The sequence below is a fragment of the Lissotriton vulgaris genome, chromosome 5, assembly GCF_964263255.1.
Source record: "Lissotriton vulgaris chromosome 5, aLisVul1.2, whole genome shotgun sequence".
Lineage (NCBI taxonomy): Eukaryota > Metazoa > Chordata > Amphibia > Caudata > Salamandridae > Lissotriton > Lissotriton vulgaris.
The window spans coordinates 1,864,086,262-1,864,106,431 of record NC_141693.1 but is presented as its reverse complement, the minus strand read 5'-3'; the positions used below and the strand labels follow the sequence as shown (position 1 = coordinate 1,864,106,431).

Here is a 20,170-nt window from a genome sequence, read left to right as displayed (position 1 = left end):
CTCGGTGGCTTGTTGGTATCTTACAGGTTTCGTGACAGCAGCAGGACTTGCTAATTATGTAGGTATGATTCGCCAGCAATGCGGTGGCACTTTCTGTCGCTCTGTTTTGTAAACTCGCAAGCTGGTTGGTACTGTACTGTTATAACCATCCTGTGTCCCTGTCAGTCCCCCACGTGTAAATCTTTGTTTCTGCTCCGCTTCTTTCTTTTGAGCGCTACAGTTTTCCCCTAACTCTTTCAGTATGTTCCTGTTTCCGTCTTTTGATAGAAGTCACTTCCGGTGGTGTTCCCTTTTTGCATTCCCCTCCAGATGCGCTTCCGGTGTGCTGTTGTTATTGTTCCCCCTCTGGGTCCAAAGATAGCTTCCTGCTTCTCCATCCTGGGGGCGGATGGCGGCTCGGGCAGCGCTGCTGCTGCTCCTTCTGGGGGTGGCCAGCGCCTCCCAGGGGGACAGAGAGCCCATGTACCGGGACTGCGTGAGCCAGTGTGACCGCAGCAACTGCACCGGGGCCCGCGGGCGGCAGTGGAAGGAGCGGCAGCCCTTCTACATGAACCTGACGGGTGAGTAGGGCTCGGGGGGAGGCAGATGGAAGTGTGTCTCGGTGGGCATATTCGTTTTCTCGACAGCCCGTTTGCACCTCTTACTTTGTACTATGACAATAGTCCCCTTTCTACATTATAACATAGAACAAGCTACCAGCCTTTAAGAAGCAAATTAATTTATTCATGGTTTGTTTGTTTGAACCGCACTTTTACGAAAGAAACCACGAAGGAGCGCCACATAACACACAATTATACAAATGGTATTTTTATCTGTGTAGTTCTCCACGTAACTGAGCAGATGGATTTAGAGTGCCTCACTGACCTTGAGGGATGTCAGTCTATTTCGAAGTGCGGTTCACATCAAAAGATTGGAGGACGCTTACAGTTAGTTTAGGTATTGATCTGTGTACTTCGTGTTTGACCAGGCTTATAATTCTATGGTAGCACCGCAGGCAATGGTTATACTGTAAAGCTTTGCAATTTAATGGCAGCCAAGACACAACAACACTATAAAACACATATTTCCGTTGGCTAAAAGTACAATAAATGACCCCAGTCGGTCCTACAATATTTAAATATATCTTCTCATTATTCTCTTTCTTCATGACTGCTAAGAGCCCTCTATTTTATTTGATGCTGGACGTTTGCGTGCTTAGAGCAAAGAGAGCATACCTGTCCAGTGGCTGCATGATTATTGTGCCAATTTGTGTGGGTGATTACCTGCAGTGGCTTTTTGTTCCTCCGGCGTACGGGTAGAATATCACTGGCCCTTCCAATCACTCCTATATTCTTTCCTTTGCATCAGCAGTGCCAACCGAAGTACGTCTGGCTATTTTAAATATTTGTTTAGCTGTTTTAAATATTTAACATTTTGAGCAGCATAGCTTGGATGCATTTTTTGTATATCCCAATTAAAGTGTAGATAATATTTTGTCCTGTGGTGTCCACATATGATTAGAATGCAACACAGAGCCATTGCCACTGGTTAGATTTATAGCAAGCATTCCTCCTGTCACCTTTGAGTGTTTGATTACCTAAGTGGCTAAGGGTATGCCCAGACATGGGTCGTGGGCTCACAATGCTACTGGAACGAAGCTGCTCCCAACTGAAGAGCAGCAATAACGAGGAAACCGGTCTTTAGTTGATTATGTTCTAGTTCAGGAAGATCCTGGCAGTTTAGACTGTACTGCCCCTACTAGAGCAAAGTCAAGACTGATATGTAAACTGCTGCCTGGATATGGAACGACCCCCCCTCTGGCAAAGCCCTACACTTCTGTAGTTAAGGAAAGATCTCGAGACCTCCCTCTTCAGATGACCTCAACGGAGCTGCACACACCCCACCTAGCATCTTGAGACCCTAACGGGTGAGTAATGTGCTTTACAAACCACTGATTACATGAATGGTGGGCATAGAATGATGGGTTGGGATGCCCCACTGAGGGATTGCTAGTGGTTAGACTTACTGCAAGCATTCCTTCCATCCCCTTTTGTGTTTCTGTGCCATAATTGTACACTTTTAGTTCTGCCTTCACAGTGCAGCTCTCACTAGATCTTGAGTGAACTCCAGAAAAAGATTTAAGAAGACATATTAAGATAGGGTCTTAGCTTCTGCCTATGTGTTGGTCTTTTTCTGTACAAACTTGATTAGGCAGGAGGTGTGTGCTTCTACTGAAAGAGAGTGCTTGTTTTGTCTTGTGGAAACATTTTTGCTCATTACGGTGAGCTTGAGTTGGTTATGGCTACAGGCCAGTGGCAGTGACTTAAGCCTGATTGGTTTGTCAGGAAACTTTATGTCCGGTGCTATAAGTCTTGTCCATTTACAATTAGAAGGTAGAAGACCTACCTTACTCATTGTGAAAAGATATTGAATCCAATAGACCTTTTTAAGGGTGAGTAGTAATTAAATCTGTTGAAGCCTCTACATAGGTGTTTTTTACTTAGAATCTCACAGCTTGGCTTGGTTTTTCCCTCTGACAAACCTTAGGGGCAGAAGATTTGTACTAAGAGAACCTTTTTAGGCTCTTCTTTTTAAGAGGTTTCCTATTTTGTCAACTGTAATTTTGTACATATTTCTAATTTCACGACTATATATCTGATAGTTGCCTTGTGCAAAAGCTTTTTTTCCCCTCAATATAGTATACCTGGGGTGGTTATGGTGACCGGTTAGTGTTAAAATCTGTGGCTTGGTTGGTTTGTTGTTTAAAGTTATGTCAGATGCCATAGGCATGATCTGTTTATTATAAAAAAAAGTTGTGACAGACAGTAGGCCTGAATGTTGGGGTGTTGTAAAGAATATGTTAAAGTCAATTGACCTTAGGGTGTGATTTTTTATTTCAGTACGTTAAAGCATGACAACAGGTATTTTGCTACGTAGAATCTGTTGTTAGGCGGGATTTTTGGGTTTTGATTACCCCTCTGAAACACTTAAGGGATAGATTTGCACTGTGATAACTCTTACTAGGCCCTCTTGGGAGGTTGTTTATTGTGTTTTGTTAACTCGATTATAGTTGCTTTTATAACCATCATATCTCTGTACCAACAATGAAATGCCTGTGAATATTAAAATTGCGGGACAGTTTTCCCCATGTACCTGAGACCCAGGGCAGGTTTTTGCTTGTGTGACCAACATAGTTCTCTCGTTTTCCTTCGCTTTATACTCTGTGCCACCCGGGGAGCTTATCTGTCATTTCTCGCCATTCCTGAATATTACCAGGAAGCCTCTCATCCGCTCTCACCATAGACATTCCAGTGTTCTCTGAACCCTTCATTTGCATCTCTTCAGCAGAAATCTAGTCTGAGTTAGGCCTAATGGTTATAAACGGTGTATTCTGCTTTTTGCTAATAAGAATGTGTTGTACCTTAATTCCCTCAAGTGCAACCTCTCCTTAGCTGCTCAGCCAGAATGAATGTGATGACTGCGTGGAATGTTGGAATGCCTGATTAGAGAGAGAGAGTGGAATGTTTGTGTGCCTGCTTGTGTAGAGAGAGTGACAGTTGGAGAGAGTGGGCTGAGCAGCAACCATGCTGCTCCTGGTGGGACCTCTATGAAACTTGTAACATACTTCTACTGAACCAACCAATAAACCTTCTACTTGTATTATACCTCCTGGCTACCTCTGGTCATCATTTGGATCCAACCGTGTACCATTTCAACATTGGCAACAATCTAAAAGAAACCCTGTGTGCTTTGGCCACAAGAATACAGAAGGTGAGGAAACTTACAATTTTACAGAACTTTATATGTTCAAGAAACTCTTCGCCGGAAGAACACAGAGAGTCCGCCTCCCCCCGTTCAGAGTCGAGGCCACCAAAGTCATCTGCGGCGTACCACAAGGATCATCACTCAGCCCCACGCTGTTCAACATCTACATGAGCCCCCTCGCGGCCATTGCACTCCAACACAACCTCAACATCATCTCCTACGCCGACGACACTCAGCTGATCCTCTCCCTCACCAACAATCCTTCCACCGCCAGAACCAACCTTTACGAAGGGATGAAAGACGTAGCCGAGTGGATGATGAACAGCCGCCTGAAACTGAACTCAGATAAGACTGAAGTCCTCATCCTGGGATCATCGCCCTCCGCCTGGGACGACTCCTGGTGGCCCCCTGCCCTGGGCAGCGCACCCAAACCCACAGACCACGCACGCAACCTGGGCTTCATCCTGGACTCCTCCCTCTCCATGACCAGACAAGTCAACGTCGTCTCCACGTCGTGCTTCAACATCTTACGCATGCTACGTAAGATCTTCTGGTGGATCCCCACCGAAACCAGGAAGACGGTCACCCAGGCCCTTGTCACCAGCCGACTGGACTACAGCAACTCTCTCTACGCCGGAACCACAGCCAAACTTCACAAAAAGCTCCAGCGCATTCAGAACGCCTCAGCACGCCTCATCCTGGACATCCCCCGACACGGCCACATCTCCGAACACCTGGGAAACCTGCACTGGCTCCCTGTCAGCAAGAGAATCGCGTTCCGACTCCTCACCCACGCACACAAAGCTCTCTACAACCAAAGCCCAAGATACCTCAACGACCGCCTGACCTTCTACACTCCCACCCGCCAGCTACGATCGACCAGCCACGCCCTCGCCGCCGTCCCCCGCATCCGACGAGCCACAACGGGAGGAAGATCCTTCTCCTACCTGGCTGCCAAGACGTGGAACTCCCTCCCCATCCACCTCCGCCTGACCCAAGACCACCTCTCCTTCAGGAAGCAACTCAAGACCTGGCTGTTCGAGCAGTAGTGGACCCCCCTCCCCCAAGCGCCTTGAAACCCTCCGGGTGAGTAGTGCGCTATACAAATGTTTTGATTGATTGATTGAAAGCAGATCAACTTTAAAAACGAAGGAAAAGAACGCCCTCCCGAGTCCCACCAGTCTCTTCCAACATCTGGACAGCCTACCCAGGGCGCTTCACATTCCTTATATTTATGGATTTAAACTTCAAAGGAAAATAAATACAGCGTTAATCAGTATACGTTTGAGACTGGCTTACTTTCAAAATCCTGTCTCCCAAAACGTGAACCTGGCATAAAAAATAAAATGACAATCTTTAAACTACTGTCTTTAAACTACTGCCTTCAGCAGAGTTTAGCAGTGTGTTCAAACATTTGGAGATGCCCTCATTTGCAACCTTTAGAAACGGTTACAGCAAACTGTATTATCTTTTGGTGTGTAGAGAGCACCATCCACTCGGAAACTTGTTGTCATTCACCTAATATCGGTAGACACCCTTCATCTTTATTCTAGCAGAGCTGCAACTATCACCGTAGGCGTTGATTTGGCATTAAATAACTTATCTTCAGTGTTTGGAAACGAGCGCTCCCTGACTGACACAACAAGCTCCATTAACTATGGCTGCTTATGTATTTCAACTGACATTACAGCATTTGCTTTTCACCGGGTTGGCAGCTACTGTACAAGAGTTGTGTGTCTTGAGTCATGGGCAAGTATGGAGCTATACCTATGTCATGGATGAGTTTTTGTCCTTGTTGGTTTTTAAACTTTGAGCCTTGTTGAGGGTGTGAGCCGTTAGCAATGCGCATTGCTGTTTGCTATTTGAAAATGTTGCGCCTTCAGCGCGGCACGAATTTTTGCGCTGTGCTGAAGGTTCTAAGAAACGGGTGTGGCTGTGACGGAACGGTTCTGTCATAAGCACAGCCCAATCCGGCGCTCGTGACGGAACCGTTCCGTCACTAGCATCGAAAGGGTTAAGTTGAAATGCGCAATGGGCAGTGAACCCACTCTTCGGGTTGTTATGCACAATGGTACATTAGTATATTAGCAAATGAGGCGTGCAAAAGAGGATGAGTGCATAGGTATTTACATCTCCCCGGGGTTCTTCACTCCCCCAGTTCTGCATTATCTCCTCTATTGTGCGGTGTGTAGAAACGTAGTTGGGGTGTTAGACCTTTTGGTCTCCCTTTTCTCCAGCTTTCAGTTACGCTACCGCCTTGCACCTTTTACTTACTTTCATTGTTTTGCCTTCTCTACCCTCTCTTATTATCCCCTTATATTCTGTTTTTCCTCTCTTTACTTTTATCATACTTTACTTGAATGTTTTACACGCTGTTTTACATGCAATGTTCTAACCTTTTCTATTGTTTTTCCCAAGGGAAGGGGAAGTGCTATCTTGTATCTTTTTGAACTCGAATCTTTGCTAACTTTCACACATGAATCTTTGCTAACTTTCACACTTTCTTCATTCTAGCTGCTTTTTTGCTATTTACTCACCTCTTCTCTCTCACTGTATTTTCATCATTACTCTTCATATTTATTGTGCGCAATGTTACATGCATGTTCATTCTTATTTTTATGCTGCAATGTCACAATTATTGTTGCCAAGGGAAGGGGATATATTGTACCCTAAATCCCTCAAGTACATCCTCTCCTTAGCTGCTCAGCCAGAATGAATGTGATGACTGCGTGGAATGCCTGAATGCCTGATGAGAGAGAGAGAGAGAGAGAGAGAGATTGGAATGTTTGTGTGCCTGCTTGTGTGGAGAGAGTGACAGTTGGAGAGAGTGGGCTGAGCAGCAACCATGCTGCTCCTGGTGGGACCTCTATGAAACTTGTAACATACTTTATACTTGTATTATACCTCCAGGTTACTTCTGGTCATCATTTGGATTCAACCTTGTACCATTTCAACAGAACGCTAGAGCCCATTTGGATCCAACCTTGTACCATTTCAACAAAATGCTAGATATATATATATATACATATACATACCGAGGTGGGCCTTCCACGCTACTAAATAAATCACTGCTCACCTGCCTTTGGGTCTTCCTCTCTTCTTCTGCGCCGCTGGTATCCAGAAATTGGGCTCCTGGTGAGAGAAAGCTGAGATTGTGCCTATATATATATATATATATTTATTTGCGGTTTTAGTAGAGCGCAACACTCATCCCTTGGTATATCACGGCGCTTTATACCAAATAAGGACTACTGTTGGCGTATGCTGAGATGTTAAGGATTGGGGAAGAGGTGGGTTTTCAACTTTTTACGAAACTGGAGATAATTTGTAGTATGTCTTAGGTCAGTAGGGAGCTCATTCCACCTTTTTGCTGCTAGGTAAGAAAAGGAGCGGCCGCCTGTTCTGACTTTGTAGATGCGTTTGGTTTTAGCCAAAGCTGATTGACATGAGCGTAGGTTCCTATTGGGCACATAAAATTCGATCTTCCATTGGAGAATTGTGGGGCCAGTCTTATGTAAAGCCCTATGGGCATGGCTAAGCAATTTGAAGGCAGCCCTCTGACGCATTGGGAGCCAGTGAAGTTTCTTTAAGCATTCTGATGCCGAGTCTTGTTTACCTTTGTTGCAGATGAGTTTGACCGCCAGATTTTGCAAAACCTGTAAGCGGGAGAAAAAATGTTCGTTCATCCCTACAAACAGGGCATTGCCATAGTCCAGGCGACTGACCAATAGGGACTGTGTGACTGAGCGTCTGTAATCCAGGGGTATCCAGGGAAATATCCTGGCGAGAAGTTTTAGTATGGCAAAGCCCTTGCCACAAAGGGATCGGACGTGATCCTTCATGGACAAGGCATCGTCCATGATGATTCCCAGGTTCCTGGCATGTTGTTTTGGAGTGGGGGCCAATCCCAGTGAAGGTGGCCACCATGTGGCATCCCACACACGCTTGGCACCACCGAACGGAAGAATCTCCGATTTACCTGCATTCAACTTTAGGCAGTGATCATGCATCCATTGGGCCATTTCGGAAAGGCAGTCATGTAGCTTGGATTTGGTTACATCGGGCCCTTCGTCCATGGCCACCATCAGCTGCGTATCATCCGCATAGGAGCAGATGCCAATGCCCCACTTCCTTCCAATGTCAGCAAGAGATGAAATATAGATATTGAAAAGAGTGGGGCTCAGTGAGGCGCCCTGGGGGACCCCGCAGCCGATGGGGTTGGGCCTTGAGTGGAACTAACCCATATGTACTGCCTGGGTGCAGTTGCTCAGGAAAGAGTGTAGCCAGTTCAATGCCGTGAATTGGACTCCCTTGCTCCAAAGTATGTTCAGCAGACAGTTGTGGGATACCGTGTCAAACGCCGCTGACAGGTCAAGCAGTATCAGCGCCACCGCTCCACCTTGATCGGTGGAGGATCTGATACTGTCCGACACTGCCAGCAACGTTGCCTCGGTGCTGTTATTGGCTCTAAAACCAGTCTGAGAGGGATCCAGAAGGGAGTTACTTTCTAGGTACCTAGTCAGCTGTACATTGACCAATTTCTCCAGAGCTTTAGAGAGGTAAGGGAGCTGGGAGATAGGTCTGTAGTTCTCTGGATTGAGAATGTCAGATGCCGCTTTCTTCAGAAGGGGGGTCACAGAGGCGTGCTTCCAAGCATCAGGGAAGGTGGCAGTGATTAACGATTTGTTAAAAAGTTGAGTGATCAGGGGACAGAGCGTAGGCGCAATTTTTGAGAACACGAAGTGGGGACAGGGGTCCGAGGGGGATCCATATTTGACTGTATTCAGAACTGCTAGGACCTCATCTGCAGAGAGTGGTTCGAAACTGGTTAAGCGGGGTACATTTCCTGAGTCTGGTGGAGCTGTGGGTACTTCTGGTAGCATCGCAGTCTTGGATGGGTTGTCTGAGTTGATGTGGGTATGTTGGGGGGTGAAGGTAGAGTATATTTTCTTGATCTTTTCAGAAATGAAGGTGCTGATACGCTCACAAGCCTCAGTCGAGGGAGTGAGTGTTTGTGAGGTGCTGGATGGTTTGCTAAGCTCCTTCACTATTCTAAACAGTTCTTTCGCTGATTTGCTGCTTTCTTGAATGCGCTGAGTAAGGTAATCCTTCTTGGCATTTTTGATGGCAAGAACATACTGCTTCCGTTTATGGACATAGTTTAGTCTCGCTTCACTGTCTTTGGACTGTCTCCATAGATGTTCAGTTTTTTAGCATTCCTTTTTAAGATTTTTTAGATGGGGGGGGTATACCATTTCTCTGTTATAGATTTTTTTCTGGATTCCCGCATCGGGGCTAGTTTATTTAGTGTTTGCAATATTCCAGGCATCTAGTAGGGCGACGTCATTACAGACCGAGGAGTCCTCCGATAGTTTGACATTAGCCTCTTGAAAATGTTTCTCAAAATTGGATTCATTGATTAGCCTCCTAGCTCGTTTGGAGATGTGAGGGGCTACCTTGGATTTCAGAGGTTTACCGGGAAGGTCAAGTGAGAAGGATATAAGGGAGTGGTCCGACCAGGATAGGGGGTGGACCTCTTATGTTGGTGGATTCGATGTTGGTAAAAAGTAGGGCTAGTGTATGGCCAGCTGTATGAGTGGGGCTCACTACCCACTGCTTGAGATTGAGAATTCCCATGTCATATTCCAGCTGGGAGGTACCCGGGGCATCCATTTTCTCATAGTGAATGTTAAAATCGCCAATAATTACATAATTTTTGTGTTTTAGACAAAGTGGCAGAAGTTGATTCAATAATTTGGCGCCAAGACTGGCTTGTTGTCCAGGGTGGTTGTATATAACTGCACCAGCTAGGATGGTGAGACCCTCGTAGAGTACTTTAAAAGGTAAGGTCTGATGTTCGATGTGGGCAGTTGTTAGTTCCACAAAGCATGTTAAATGTTCCCTGAATATCACAGCAACCCCCCCTCCTCTTTTACCAGGTCTGTCTTGCGTAATGATTTTGTAGTTAGAGGGGAGGGCGTTTGCTAAGTTTGGAGCATTGGTCTCGGATAGCCAGGTTTCGGTAATGAAAACCAGGTTTGGGGTCTTAGATATGAGTAGATCCCAAATGTCCAGGGCATGTCTAGGTAAGGATCTAGCGTTAAAATATAGACCGTTCAGAGTCAGGTGATTTTTTTCATGGGTTATGTGGTTTCCTGATGGGGTTTGACCCATGCTGGACCAGCGACAAGCGAGGCAGGAGATTGGTCCATAGGATAATCCTGGCCCCGTTTGGGTACATAGATTTGTTTTTATACCCTTTTTATCATTATGAAAGGCTAGCAACTCACTGCGGGAGTAGCGGATGGGCGTGAACAAGTTTCGAATAAAACCAGCAGTGGGTATAGCCCCTAGTCCCGGCTAGTCGCGGACGGAGCTGACGGGCTTACCTTTGGCGCGCCTTCGGCGTGCTGGCGGCGCGCCCGCTGCGCGTCCGGCCCAGACACATGTTTTGTAAGGGAAGGGGCGTGGCCTCATTGTCCTCGTAATTGGCGGGAAGAGATTGGTTACACCCGCAGCAGTGTTCAGATCGGCTGCGCATCGTGAACGGCGACTCAAAGTCAGGGGGGAGTGCTCAGGGCAGAGTGACACACTGGTAAAAAAGCAATTTTGTAACAGATTGAATCTTTAAAAAACGAGCAATACTCCCGGCTTTCCGCCTTAGGAGCTGCCTTTTTGGATATATATATATATATATATATATATATATCCACCTGATATTTTTGTTTTTCCTTTATTAGTTATACAGTGAAGACCCAGTATGCAATGTGTTAATGAGAATGTAACGGATCACTGTTTTGATATAAGGCATTATTCTGATCCACTCTGTGTACAGTGTTTCGTTACCTTTTTCTCATTTTTCTTACAATACTAGGAAATGTAGCTGTGCAATAAATGTAAGTGTATTAAAGTACTTCTGGCCTAACAGATTTCGTGCTCTGCCCGGCGCTTGTGGTGGAAAAAAAGGCTATTTGGATGATACACACATTAAAGGTTTATGTGTCAGTCGTCTTCAGCCATTTGTCTTGTCGAGGGTCATTCATATTCATCTAACCATGAAAGCAGTGGGTCAGTCCACTTCAGGCACTGGCTGTATTACCACTTGAGGACCAGAATTTGCACATGTGCTTGAAAATGGACCCTGTTAAGTGTTTGAGCTGGTGGGCATTTTGTTCAGTTTTTCATATTCTCATTTTATTGGTACCCTTTTATTTCTTTTTGTCCTGGTTTAGGGCTCGCCTAAACAGCTTTATCAGTATGCAAAGAGCTCGTTCGCTCATACACCACCCAATACATCAGGTACACACATATATAAAGGGGCTTTGGACATCCTCCTTTCTGCCAATGGCTACTATGGTTTATCTAGTTAATGCATTGGCTTTTGTGATTGTACATCTGTGCTGGAATTAACCCACTACCTTTTGCTGCTGTGAACTCCTTAAGTAAAGAAGGATCGCTCACACTGAGTGCCGCCAGTTAATTTTAATCTGTTTTGTAAAATTGTATTTTTAATTGCGGAACTGACTCTAAGCGCTCAGTCTGTTGAACCTCCCCAGCCTAATCTGTTTGCTGCTCAGCTGTTCTCCGCAAGTCCCAACCACACCACCCCGCATTATGAAGGTAATGGGCCTCACAGGTTTGAACGAAAAGGAAAAGCGTTCTCGAGGAAAAGAATAGTAAGAACATATGTTTCTTTAATTCCTTGCGCCTGGAATGTCGGAATACATGGCTGAGTTCAATTTTAGACTAAAGAAGGGTGGCCTGTGCCACAGTGTGAGAATCTATTTAGTAGGATTCGAAGAGACAAATCCTCTTCGTTTCAATTTAACCTTCTATTTCAATATTTTACGCAACGTGCTAGAATTTCAGTGCAGATTTAGTGTGACAGAATGTTGTATCTTAGCTGTAGTGCTGTTCATGTCATCCACTGCTCCACCAGTGGAACCCTGTAAGGATGATGTAACATGGAATGTTGGTGTATGAAAACCACAGTTGGATAAAGGCTGAGCACCATGCTGGCTGCTCCTGGTGAGGCTGTATTACTGCTGTACTATTGATGTACAATAAATATTCCTAAAACATCTCAACCAGCCTGGTGTGATTACTACACAGAATAAAAATTAAGCGGCAATGGAAACTCCTCACAGAATTAAGCGCTTTTTCTTAAGTACTCTGACCGTCCCAAGTTAACTAATTCTGTAGAATTTTATTTAGGAGTAAAGAGATTCTCTCCAGCTGCCATAGAATGGCTCCAAATCAAGGGACTTCATGACGAGTATTTCATAGGACTTCTCAGCAAATCCATGGCACTAGAGAAACACCCATCCACGTCAATGTGGTCTTATAAAATAGTCTGTAAAATGTCAGTTGAGTGGAATATATTCATGAAGAACACGCAGGTAAATAAGCAATTTGACAGCAAATGCTTAGTACAAGTTTGAAGGAACACTTTCATAAGTCTGAGCGCTGTTCTGCGCAGCATCTATGGAAAAGTATATAAAATAATCTGAACTGGCCTCAAAATGCTGTCAAGGTGCACGGCTGAACAGACCTATCACCTCGGTTATGTGATCCGGGTTCTGAAGGTATTGTGGTGGTAAATCAAGGAGCAGCTTCCTCAATCTGAAGTGTGGCTCACTGGTTAGAGCAGGCAGACCCTGAAGCAGAGGTCAGACCCGGGACCAGGGTTCAATTCCCGACGCGGCAGGGTCTTGAGCTCAAATGTCCATGGACTCGATAATTCTCGCTTCGGTGCCTGACCTAATCATGGGTTCACACTCTGCAACTCTGGGCATTAAGCTTGCTTAATCTCCACAACGGCCCCCCCGCGGCGGGATGCCTGGCTTTCACCTTGGGGATGCCCTGTAGGTGCTATCTCACAGGGAAAAGCCAGGACGGGTTCCCAAGGCAAGCGCGGAGATACCCCTTCGGGGGTCGATTCAGGCGCTATATAAGAAACATAATAATAATAATAATAATCTGTGGACAGAACCAGCATATTTACCAAAGTGATGGGTAGTGAGGCCATAAACCACTGACTGATCATGTACCCAGAGAAAATGGCTCACAGTTTTGGTCTGTATTCTTAACTCCTACAGAGTGGCTCGAGATTAGCCCGGGCTGGTAAAAAGTTGTATTTTGCCAAAAGAGTCAAATAAGGCACTATTGATTAAAAAAAATATATATATATCAACATTTCCTTTTGTCAATGTGTGGTTTATGTGGCTGGAGACACTAATACTCATGATTCTGCGTGGCGTGAGAAGTATTGTATGTACACATCCCTATTGTACAGATTCCGTTTTGAGTTATCCTCTCTTTGTCCCGGCTGGGCATGAAGCCACTAGTCTCTCTGACAATTGTCCGTCCCCATGGTCCGTGCATACAGACACCCCTCCTCCACGTGGTCCCCTGTTCATCACCAGAAGGTCATGTATCCTCTCTCCCTGTGTCTCTTCCACTTCCACCCATTCACTGACTGTTTCTCTCATGTGCCAGAACGCCATTCACGCCCTGCCTGTCTGCCAGCCATTTATTGCGCGTGGCTTCTGCTGCGGAACCACGGGCCTATTTTGTAATGGTTTATTTCCATAGTATAAAAACGGAAAGATTAAATGATAAGTGTATGTCATCTAAACTAAGATTTGAAAGAAAAAAATATGTTCTTGTTGTTTTGCTTGTGTTATAGAAAGCAGGCTTATTTTTAGTCTGACATTTGCTGAATTACTTTTTATGTTAAAAAATGTGAGGTCTTTTATGCATTTTCCTCTTTGATGTTGAATTAAAGTCAGTTTGCATTACTTGTAACGTGAAATATTTTGATGTTTATTTTGCAAGGAACAGAGTAATAATGTCACTTTTGAAAGATTGTTAAACACATAATGTTTTTGGGTAAAACTGGAGTACATATTGTTCAGTGCATAAATTGCAGACCGTCTGACAGGGAGACTTGGGCGGAAACCCTGGTTTCCTTGATTGAGGACATTGAATTGTATCAGTTTGAACCGCAGTGCTTCACTGTCTTTAACAAATTCAGGAGAGTTAAAAGTGCTTTACATCAGATAGTAAACCTATACAAAAATAAAAATGTTGCTTGTGTTTGGCTTAAGAGGAACATTTTGACAGTTAAATGGTGCACATCACAGCCTCAGTTGTCTCTTGGCAACGAGCAGCATCTTGCAGAAACAGAGCGTTTTGTGTTTCAATTTTAAACCTTTCCAAACGTCTTCACCAATCCAAATGTGCTTATATGTCTGAGGATGAACTTAGTAGATAAGTGGAGATAAGATTCTAATTTTCTGTATTTCTGTTTTTTTGTTGTGTGTTGCTCAGCGGAGGCATTAAGTAGGAGTTGGTGCATAATGTCTTGCTATACTATTATTAATTTTAATTTACCATGAACTAATCTAACTTTAAGTACTAGTATTGCAGGTATTAAAGAAATAGACTGTTTCCTCCGTACATGGCCCTTCTATTGATGGCCTGGCTCGTATTTTGATTCTTAGGATCAAGCCAGTCAGCCAGTTTGTCTCTCCTTATGAATTTGCTAGCTTGCCTACCTCTATTCCAATAAGCACTTTGTCCCCCCCCCCCATCTCTTTCTCCTATGTTCTTCACACTGTCTGACACTCCGTCACTCTCTCTTCCTCTGATTCTCAAACACTTTCCATCACATGCTTTTCTCTCTTTTTTATCGTTTCGTCTTCAGTCATACACTTTCCTCTCCCTTTATGCAACTATGATCCTCATCGCACCTGTCCATAAAGTCGATCTCGTTCAGAGACGTTGTTAACTTCAAGGCAATATTCGCATTAAACCACTCTCCCTAAAGATGAAAGCCTGCATGGAGGTCTCTCCTGAGCTGTTGTGAGCAGCACGAATTACTGGAGCCAGAGAAGGCCTTGCCATCCTCTCTGCTGAGCCACTGTCTCTCTTTCTCCTGTCAGGCTGGAGCTGCCATGATGATTGCAAGTACGACTGCATGTGGTACATCGTTGGGCTGTACATCAGGGAAGGCTACAAAGTGCCTCAGTTCCACGGCAAGGTGAGTGGGTTCTGAAGTGTTTTATCAGAGGGTCGTCGGCTGTCTTTGAGCTGGAGAAGGTCCCCAAATGTTTGATGGCCCATGGCCTTGTCTAAGGAGTGAATGGGCAAACTGAGCTCGACCTGAGGATGATACTTGATGAGTTTATTTGAAGCACTAACAATTCTAGGCTTTTTTCATTTCTAAAGGAGTGGGAGAGAATTCCCTATTTCAGACTCGACAGCTTCATGAGGCTCATACACAGTGAAGAGCTGCTAGCCAGGCATGGAATATTTACTGGATCTTCTTGCTACTCATGTACGAGCTTTAGCTCTCTCAAGGAATAAACGTTTCAGCAATTAATCTAGTTTAGAAAGCTGTTTAGGTTTCTGGAGGATCTTGCAGTATGGAGTCTAATGTTAATTAGGGTCCTAGCTCTCCATCCCCCCAAAATAGCAGGCTACCTCGAAAGGCGGTAGAAGTTTATTAGAGAAGGGAAGTTCCTAGTGGGCTGAGGTATTGCTAACTATACAGTGAAAGATGTGATGTGAGATTGGGTTGATCTGTTATGATGGAATTATACTATGGTTTTGTAATGTGACAGTCTGAGCTGAGTTGTTTGTGTATTGTTTTGGCCTGTTTGGTAAAACCTTAATCAACAGATTTTATTTTTTGTTTGTTAAAAGGAAGTTGTTTAGTTTACACCCCAACCTCTGAGGGTCACAGAAAGAGAAACCCTCTCACAGTAGGTCAGAGGTGTAACCCCAGATGTATAACTAGAAGGGGAGAGTCACCATCAGCTTTTACTTGTGCGGTGCTAGTGCCTCAGTTTAGAAAGCACGTGGTCTGTTGTGTTTTTTACACCCCCACCCCCTCCACACTTCTTATTTGCTTGAGAGGGTGAGGCTCGAATGTATAGCAAAGTCATCCTCTTGTAAGCACTCATGCTTCCGCAAAGAAGGTGCGCAGACACATGCCATATTAAAGGGATCATCTAGTAAGTGCTTACGTTTCCGCAAAGAGGGCGCACAGACACTGTTGGCATATCAAAGACATCTCTGGTGAGCGCTCACGCTACAACAAAGATGTTGTGCAGACACTATTGCCAGTGTCCTCACAATACGGCATTGGTTTGGGTCTGTGGCATAGGATGGCACCCTGGTGCAGTAGAATATTTTTTGAAAGAGCAGACATTCATGCATCAGTTACCACAAGTGATGAGGCGCACAGTGGAACTGCTGTAATGTGGAAGGAACAGTCTGTGTTTAGCTTTTGCTGAGATACAAGAGTGAAAGGACACTGGTTCACAAGGGGCACCCAGTGAGTTGTGGGCAGGTGGCTTGGGCTTTGGCCACTCTTTGAGCTTCCATTCTGTCTCCCCATCACACAGTGTCCCTTCTGTGCCCCTCGCTGAGAAATGGAAATAAAGTCAAAGAGCAGTGCTAAATGGGTCAACCGTAGTAGAAGGAGGCACTGGGCCCAGGCTACTCATGGACCCTTGAGAGAACTAGATAATTATAATGAATAAGAAATTCTTATGTCACCCAAGACAAAGTTACTGGTTCAAGCATGGGTAAGAGATGCTTGCCACACCAATTCCAATGCATGGTTCTGATCCTTTGAAATATATAATGCTAAATGTTTCAAAGGTGTCTCGGGATAGAGGTATTGTAATGCCAACATCTCGGATGGTTAGTCAGATAGTTTTCCACTGGATTGCTGTATGAGGCCTAAGACGTTCCTCCCAAAGGTGTTGGGACGCAGGTTGGTATTACATTGAGTGTTGGTGTTTCTGCCTAGGTGCAGCTGGTTTCTTGTAAACGTTGCTGTTTCTGGCTAGGTTGCTACCGCTGGATATTCCAGAGACTTATGTTGTCCCTAGTGATCTGTTTTTCCTTGTTCCTTCCTTCCTTCCTAGTGGCCGTTCTACCGGTTCCTGTTTTTCCAAGAGCCAGCCTCTGCATTTGCCTCCTTCCTTAATGGACTTGCCAACTTTGTGATGCTGAATCGCTACCGGACCTTAGTCCCCCCTGCATCTCCCATGTACCACACCTGTGTGGCCTTCGCTGTGGTAAGCAGTGCAAGGCCTGGACATATGTGATTTATTTGAAGCTCCTCTTCATGGCAGGTATTACAAATGCAACTTCTCCTATATTTTTCAGGCAGATCAAAATACATCTAGATAATGTCCTCTCAAGTTTAAGCACATTGTGTCATCTGGTCAAAACAAAAATGCCTTGGTGACTATACGAAGATGTGAGGTCATGGTTTACATTTGCTCCCTTTTTTAATCATCACATACTATGTTCCAACTCGGAGCAAGGTTTGTTTTTCTAGTACAAGGAAAAATTCAGCATTTTGTAAGTTGTAATTTTATACATCCCCATCCAGGCTGCTCGGGTTCTTCGTCACAAGAGAGAGTTTATAACTGAAGTGGTAGGCTTAAATAAAACCAGTACTGCATCCATTGTCCAAGTGGTTTTAACCTTTATTATTTGATATTGTGAAAGCGCTACAAGTTGGGTAGTTCATCTGCAGTTAAAAAAAAATGCAGATTGGGCTGATAAAGTACAGCATCACGAAATACAGTATACTGGACTTTCGGGTTGGGAAGGCTTTGCAAGTTTCAAAATACACAGTCAGATACTCGATATCTGGAGGAATCCCCTAAAACAAATTAACTGTTTTCTTCAGCATTCGAGTATGTGACTTTAGGCCAGATGTATTAAGTCTTTTTGTGGACATAAAGGGTCTGATTCACAAAATCTATCCATCTGTGACCACAAAATGCCCTTTTTTGTAATGTACCAAATACAACATTAACGAATCGCAATTTGGGTTTGTGACTGAAAACCAAATTGAAATTTTGAAGAACATATTTAGCGAGTCTCTTCCAAAAAGCATTTCGAAATGGGATGTATTAATGGTTTGTGGCTAAAATCCGGTCGCAAGCAATTCATATTTTACTGCCCACTCAAAGGTAGTAGGGGTAAACTATTTTGCAAACAGGAAGGGGTCCCTCAGGGTTCCCTCCTCTTCTGTAAATGTTGGCATAAATGTTTTTAAAGAGCTCTTTAAAAATGATTGTGTAGGACCCCCCCCCTTTTCTTTTTTAAAGAAAATTGAAGACAAGTAGGCTGTACAAGTTTTTAAAAAAAACTTTTGTTTATTTTAATACAGTTACAGACATGGTAGCCTGCTAGCCACCATCCCTGTGCTGGACGCGAATCACAGTGGGTTTCAATTTGCAGCCTGCCTTATTAATATTCATAAGGTAGGTCGGAGTTCGACCAACTATGATTCAGTAATTTCTGAATTAACATATTTGCCCATAGTTCAGTTTGCAAAATACTGCACTGGTCACAAAAATACTGGTCGAAAATTGTGACCTGTATTTTGTGACGAGTGCTTAGTGAATCTAGCCTTACTTATTTTGAAACTTGCAGAAACCCTTCGTATTGTGATTTTTAAAAATGTTATGTCAATTGATTATACATTTGATTTCAGTGTCACTTTTTCACTGTGCGATCACCTAAGAAAATACACATATTTTGGAGACCCTGTATATTAGTTTAAATATAACTTTTTCTAGATATTATGGCGCATATTGTAGCTGCAGCATATGGACTGTGATTTTTGATTATCAATAAAACCAACAAATATTGTGCATTTTGTATATATCATAAAGATTACTTGGCAGCACAATGGAAAAGCAGAATAGGTTGCAAGATGGCTGTCCTACCAGAGGCTCATTTTTGCTTTTGTATTGAACTGGTTTAGCAGAATCACTGCATAGAAATGCTGACAGATCGCAGAGGTGGTATAAATGGTGTTATTGTCAGAATACTCAAAACATGCACTCGGCTTACTGAGATATAGGTCGAGTGCATGTTATGAGTGTTCTGGTTGCCCTAGTTACTGTAGCATTCCTACTGAAGGTGTACTGACTGGTTTTTCTGCTCTCTGTCCTAGATCTCTTTAAACGCCTGGTTCTGGAGTACTGTGTTCCACACCAGGGATACTGCGTTGACCGAGGTGCGTTAAGTTAAAAAGAGTGCTGCTGGTGGTGTGCAACTTATACCGTACAGGGGAATGTCTGTTCAACGGAGAGAGTCCTCTGTGAAACAGGAGTGCTTTTGACATTAAGAATCAAGCACGAGTAATTTTGTATGAATGTGTCAGGTTTTTGCTCTCCCTCGTCTTAAGGGCAGGTAGTAAAACTCTTGTATGTAATCAGCTCTCCTCCCTGTATCAGGGTCTTTGGGATTCTGGGCTGTCTCATCTACTCCCTCCACCTGACACGTCTGTGTCTTACCATGCCCAGGTACATGCATTTGGTCTCTTCAGCACCTCCTCTGCCAGCGTTTCAGTGCTGCATGTACTATGAGAACTAGTCCGCATCTCCCTGTGGCTGGCTTTCACTCCATCTACATACCCTCCTTGTCCCAGCAGCTGATTGTAGGCTTTACTTCTGCATCTGGCGGCTCTTTGACCCCTGCCTCTTTCTTGGGTATCTTTAGAATATTACCACCTTCCTCTAACCTGCTGCTCGTTCATCACGTTCTGACTTACTGTCCTAGAGAAATCCCTGTTTTTTAAGTCTCTGCTTCAGACATCGACAAGACCTGTTTTTTTTAAATACATTAGATATACATAAAGTAGGCTTCAGGACACGCTCCTTGCTCACAATTGGATGTTTATGTTATCTATCTCACTTCCTTGCCTCTGATTGCATTACTTTCTTCCAGTTTCGTGTTTGTCCCACCCTGGAGCATTTTGGTCTCAGTATCTTGATTGATTGAGGTATCCTTCCACTGCTGATGCCAGACATTGCATTGCATGTAAGGGACTATTTTTCCCCTCTGTCTACCTGCTTTCCCTTCTCCCTCTATTTATTTTTCACTCCATCATATTTATAAAATAGAAACCCTTCTCTTTGTCCTCCCATCATCCCCTTGCCCATGACCCCAGCCATATGAATTTCTGGTCATCCACCTCACCAGTGCAGGCGGCAGTATTCACATCTTTTGACCATTTCTAGATGGCTACCTCCATGAGCAGCAGGCGACTTTCAGTGAGTAGTTTTTAATTAATCCGAACAGCCATCTTTGAACAAGATTGGTAAAATACTTGTAAAAATCAAATGCTTTCATAGTTGGCAGACGTAGATCCACTGTAGGTGCAGTAGGCACCTTTTGAATGCATTTTATTTTACCTTTCACAATCCAGTTTAAAGATGGCTGCCACAGACTAGCCCATTCCTTCCTCCATCTTTCATGAAGCAAAAAGATTTGCACAGCCAATAGGTTTCATTGCCTAGACTTATTGCCTTTACCTGTGCTGATTGTAGTTCTGACTTTGAGACCAGCCAACCAATCACAACGCTGCAAGCAGTGTTGTAAT

At 44.2% G+C, this 20,170-nt stretch overlaps 1 protein-coding gene across 1 annotated transcript in view; it reads left to right on the top strand.

The window, feature by feature from the left end:
* Positions 1-350: 350 nt before the first annotated feature.
* The window catches only part of PGAP3 (post-GPI attachment to proteins phospholipase 3), a 57,285-nt gene continuing 37,465 nt past the window's right edge, over positions 351-20,170 (top strand). The window contains exons 1-4 of the mRNA XM_086924357.1: positions 351-560; positions 14,691-14,788; positions 16,686-16,838; positions 18,740-18,802. Of these exons, the coding sequence (XP_086780483.1) occupies positions 389-560; positions 14,691-14,788; positions 16,686-16,838; positions 18,740-18,802 (486 nt within the window). The 5' untranslated portion in view covers positions 351-388. The remainder of the gene's footprint in view (positions 561-14,690; positions 14,789-16,685; positions 16,839-18,739; positions 18,803-20,170) is intronic.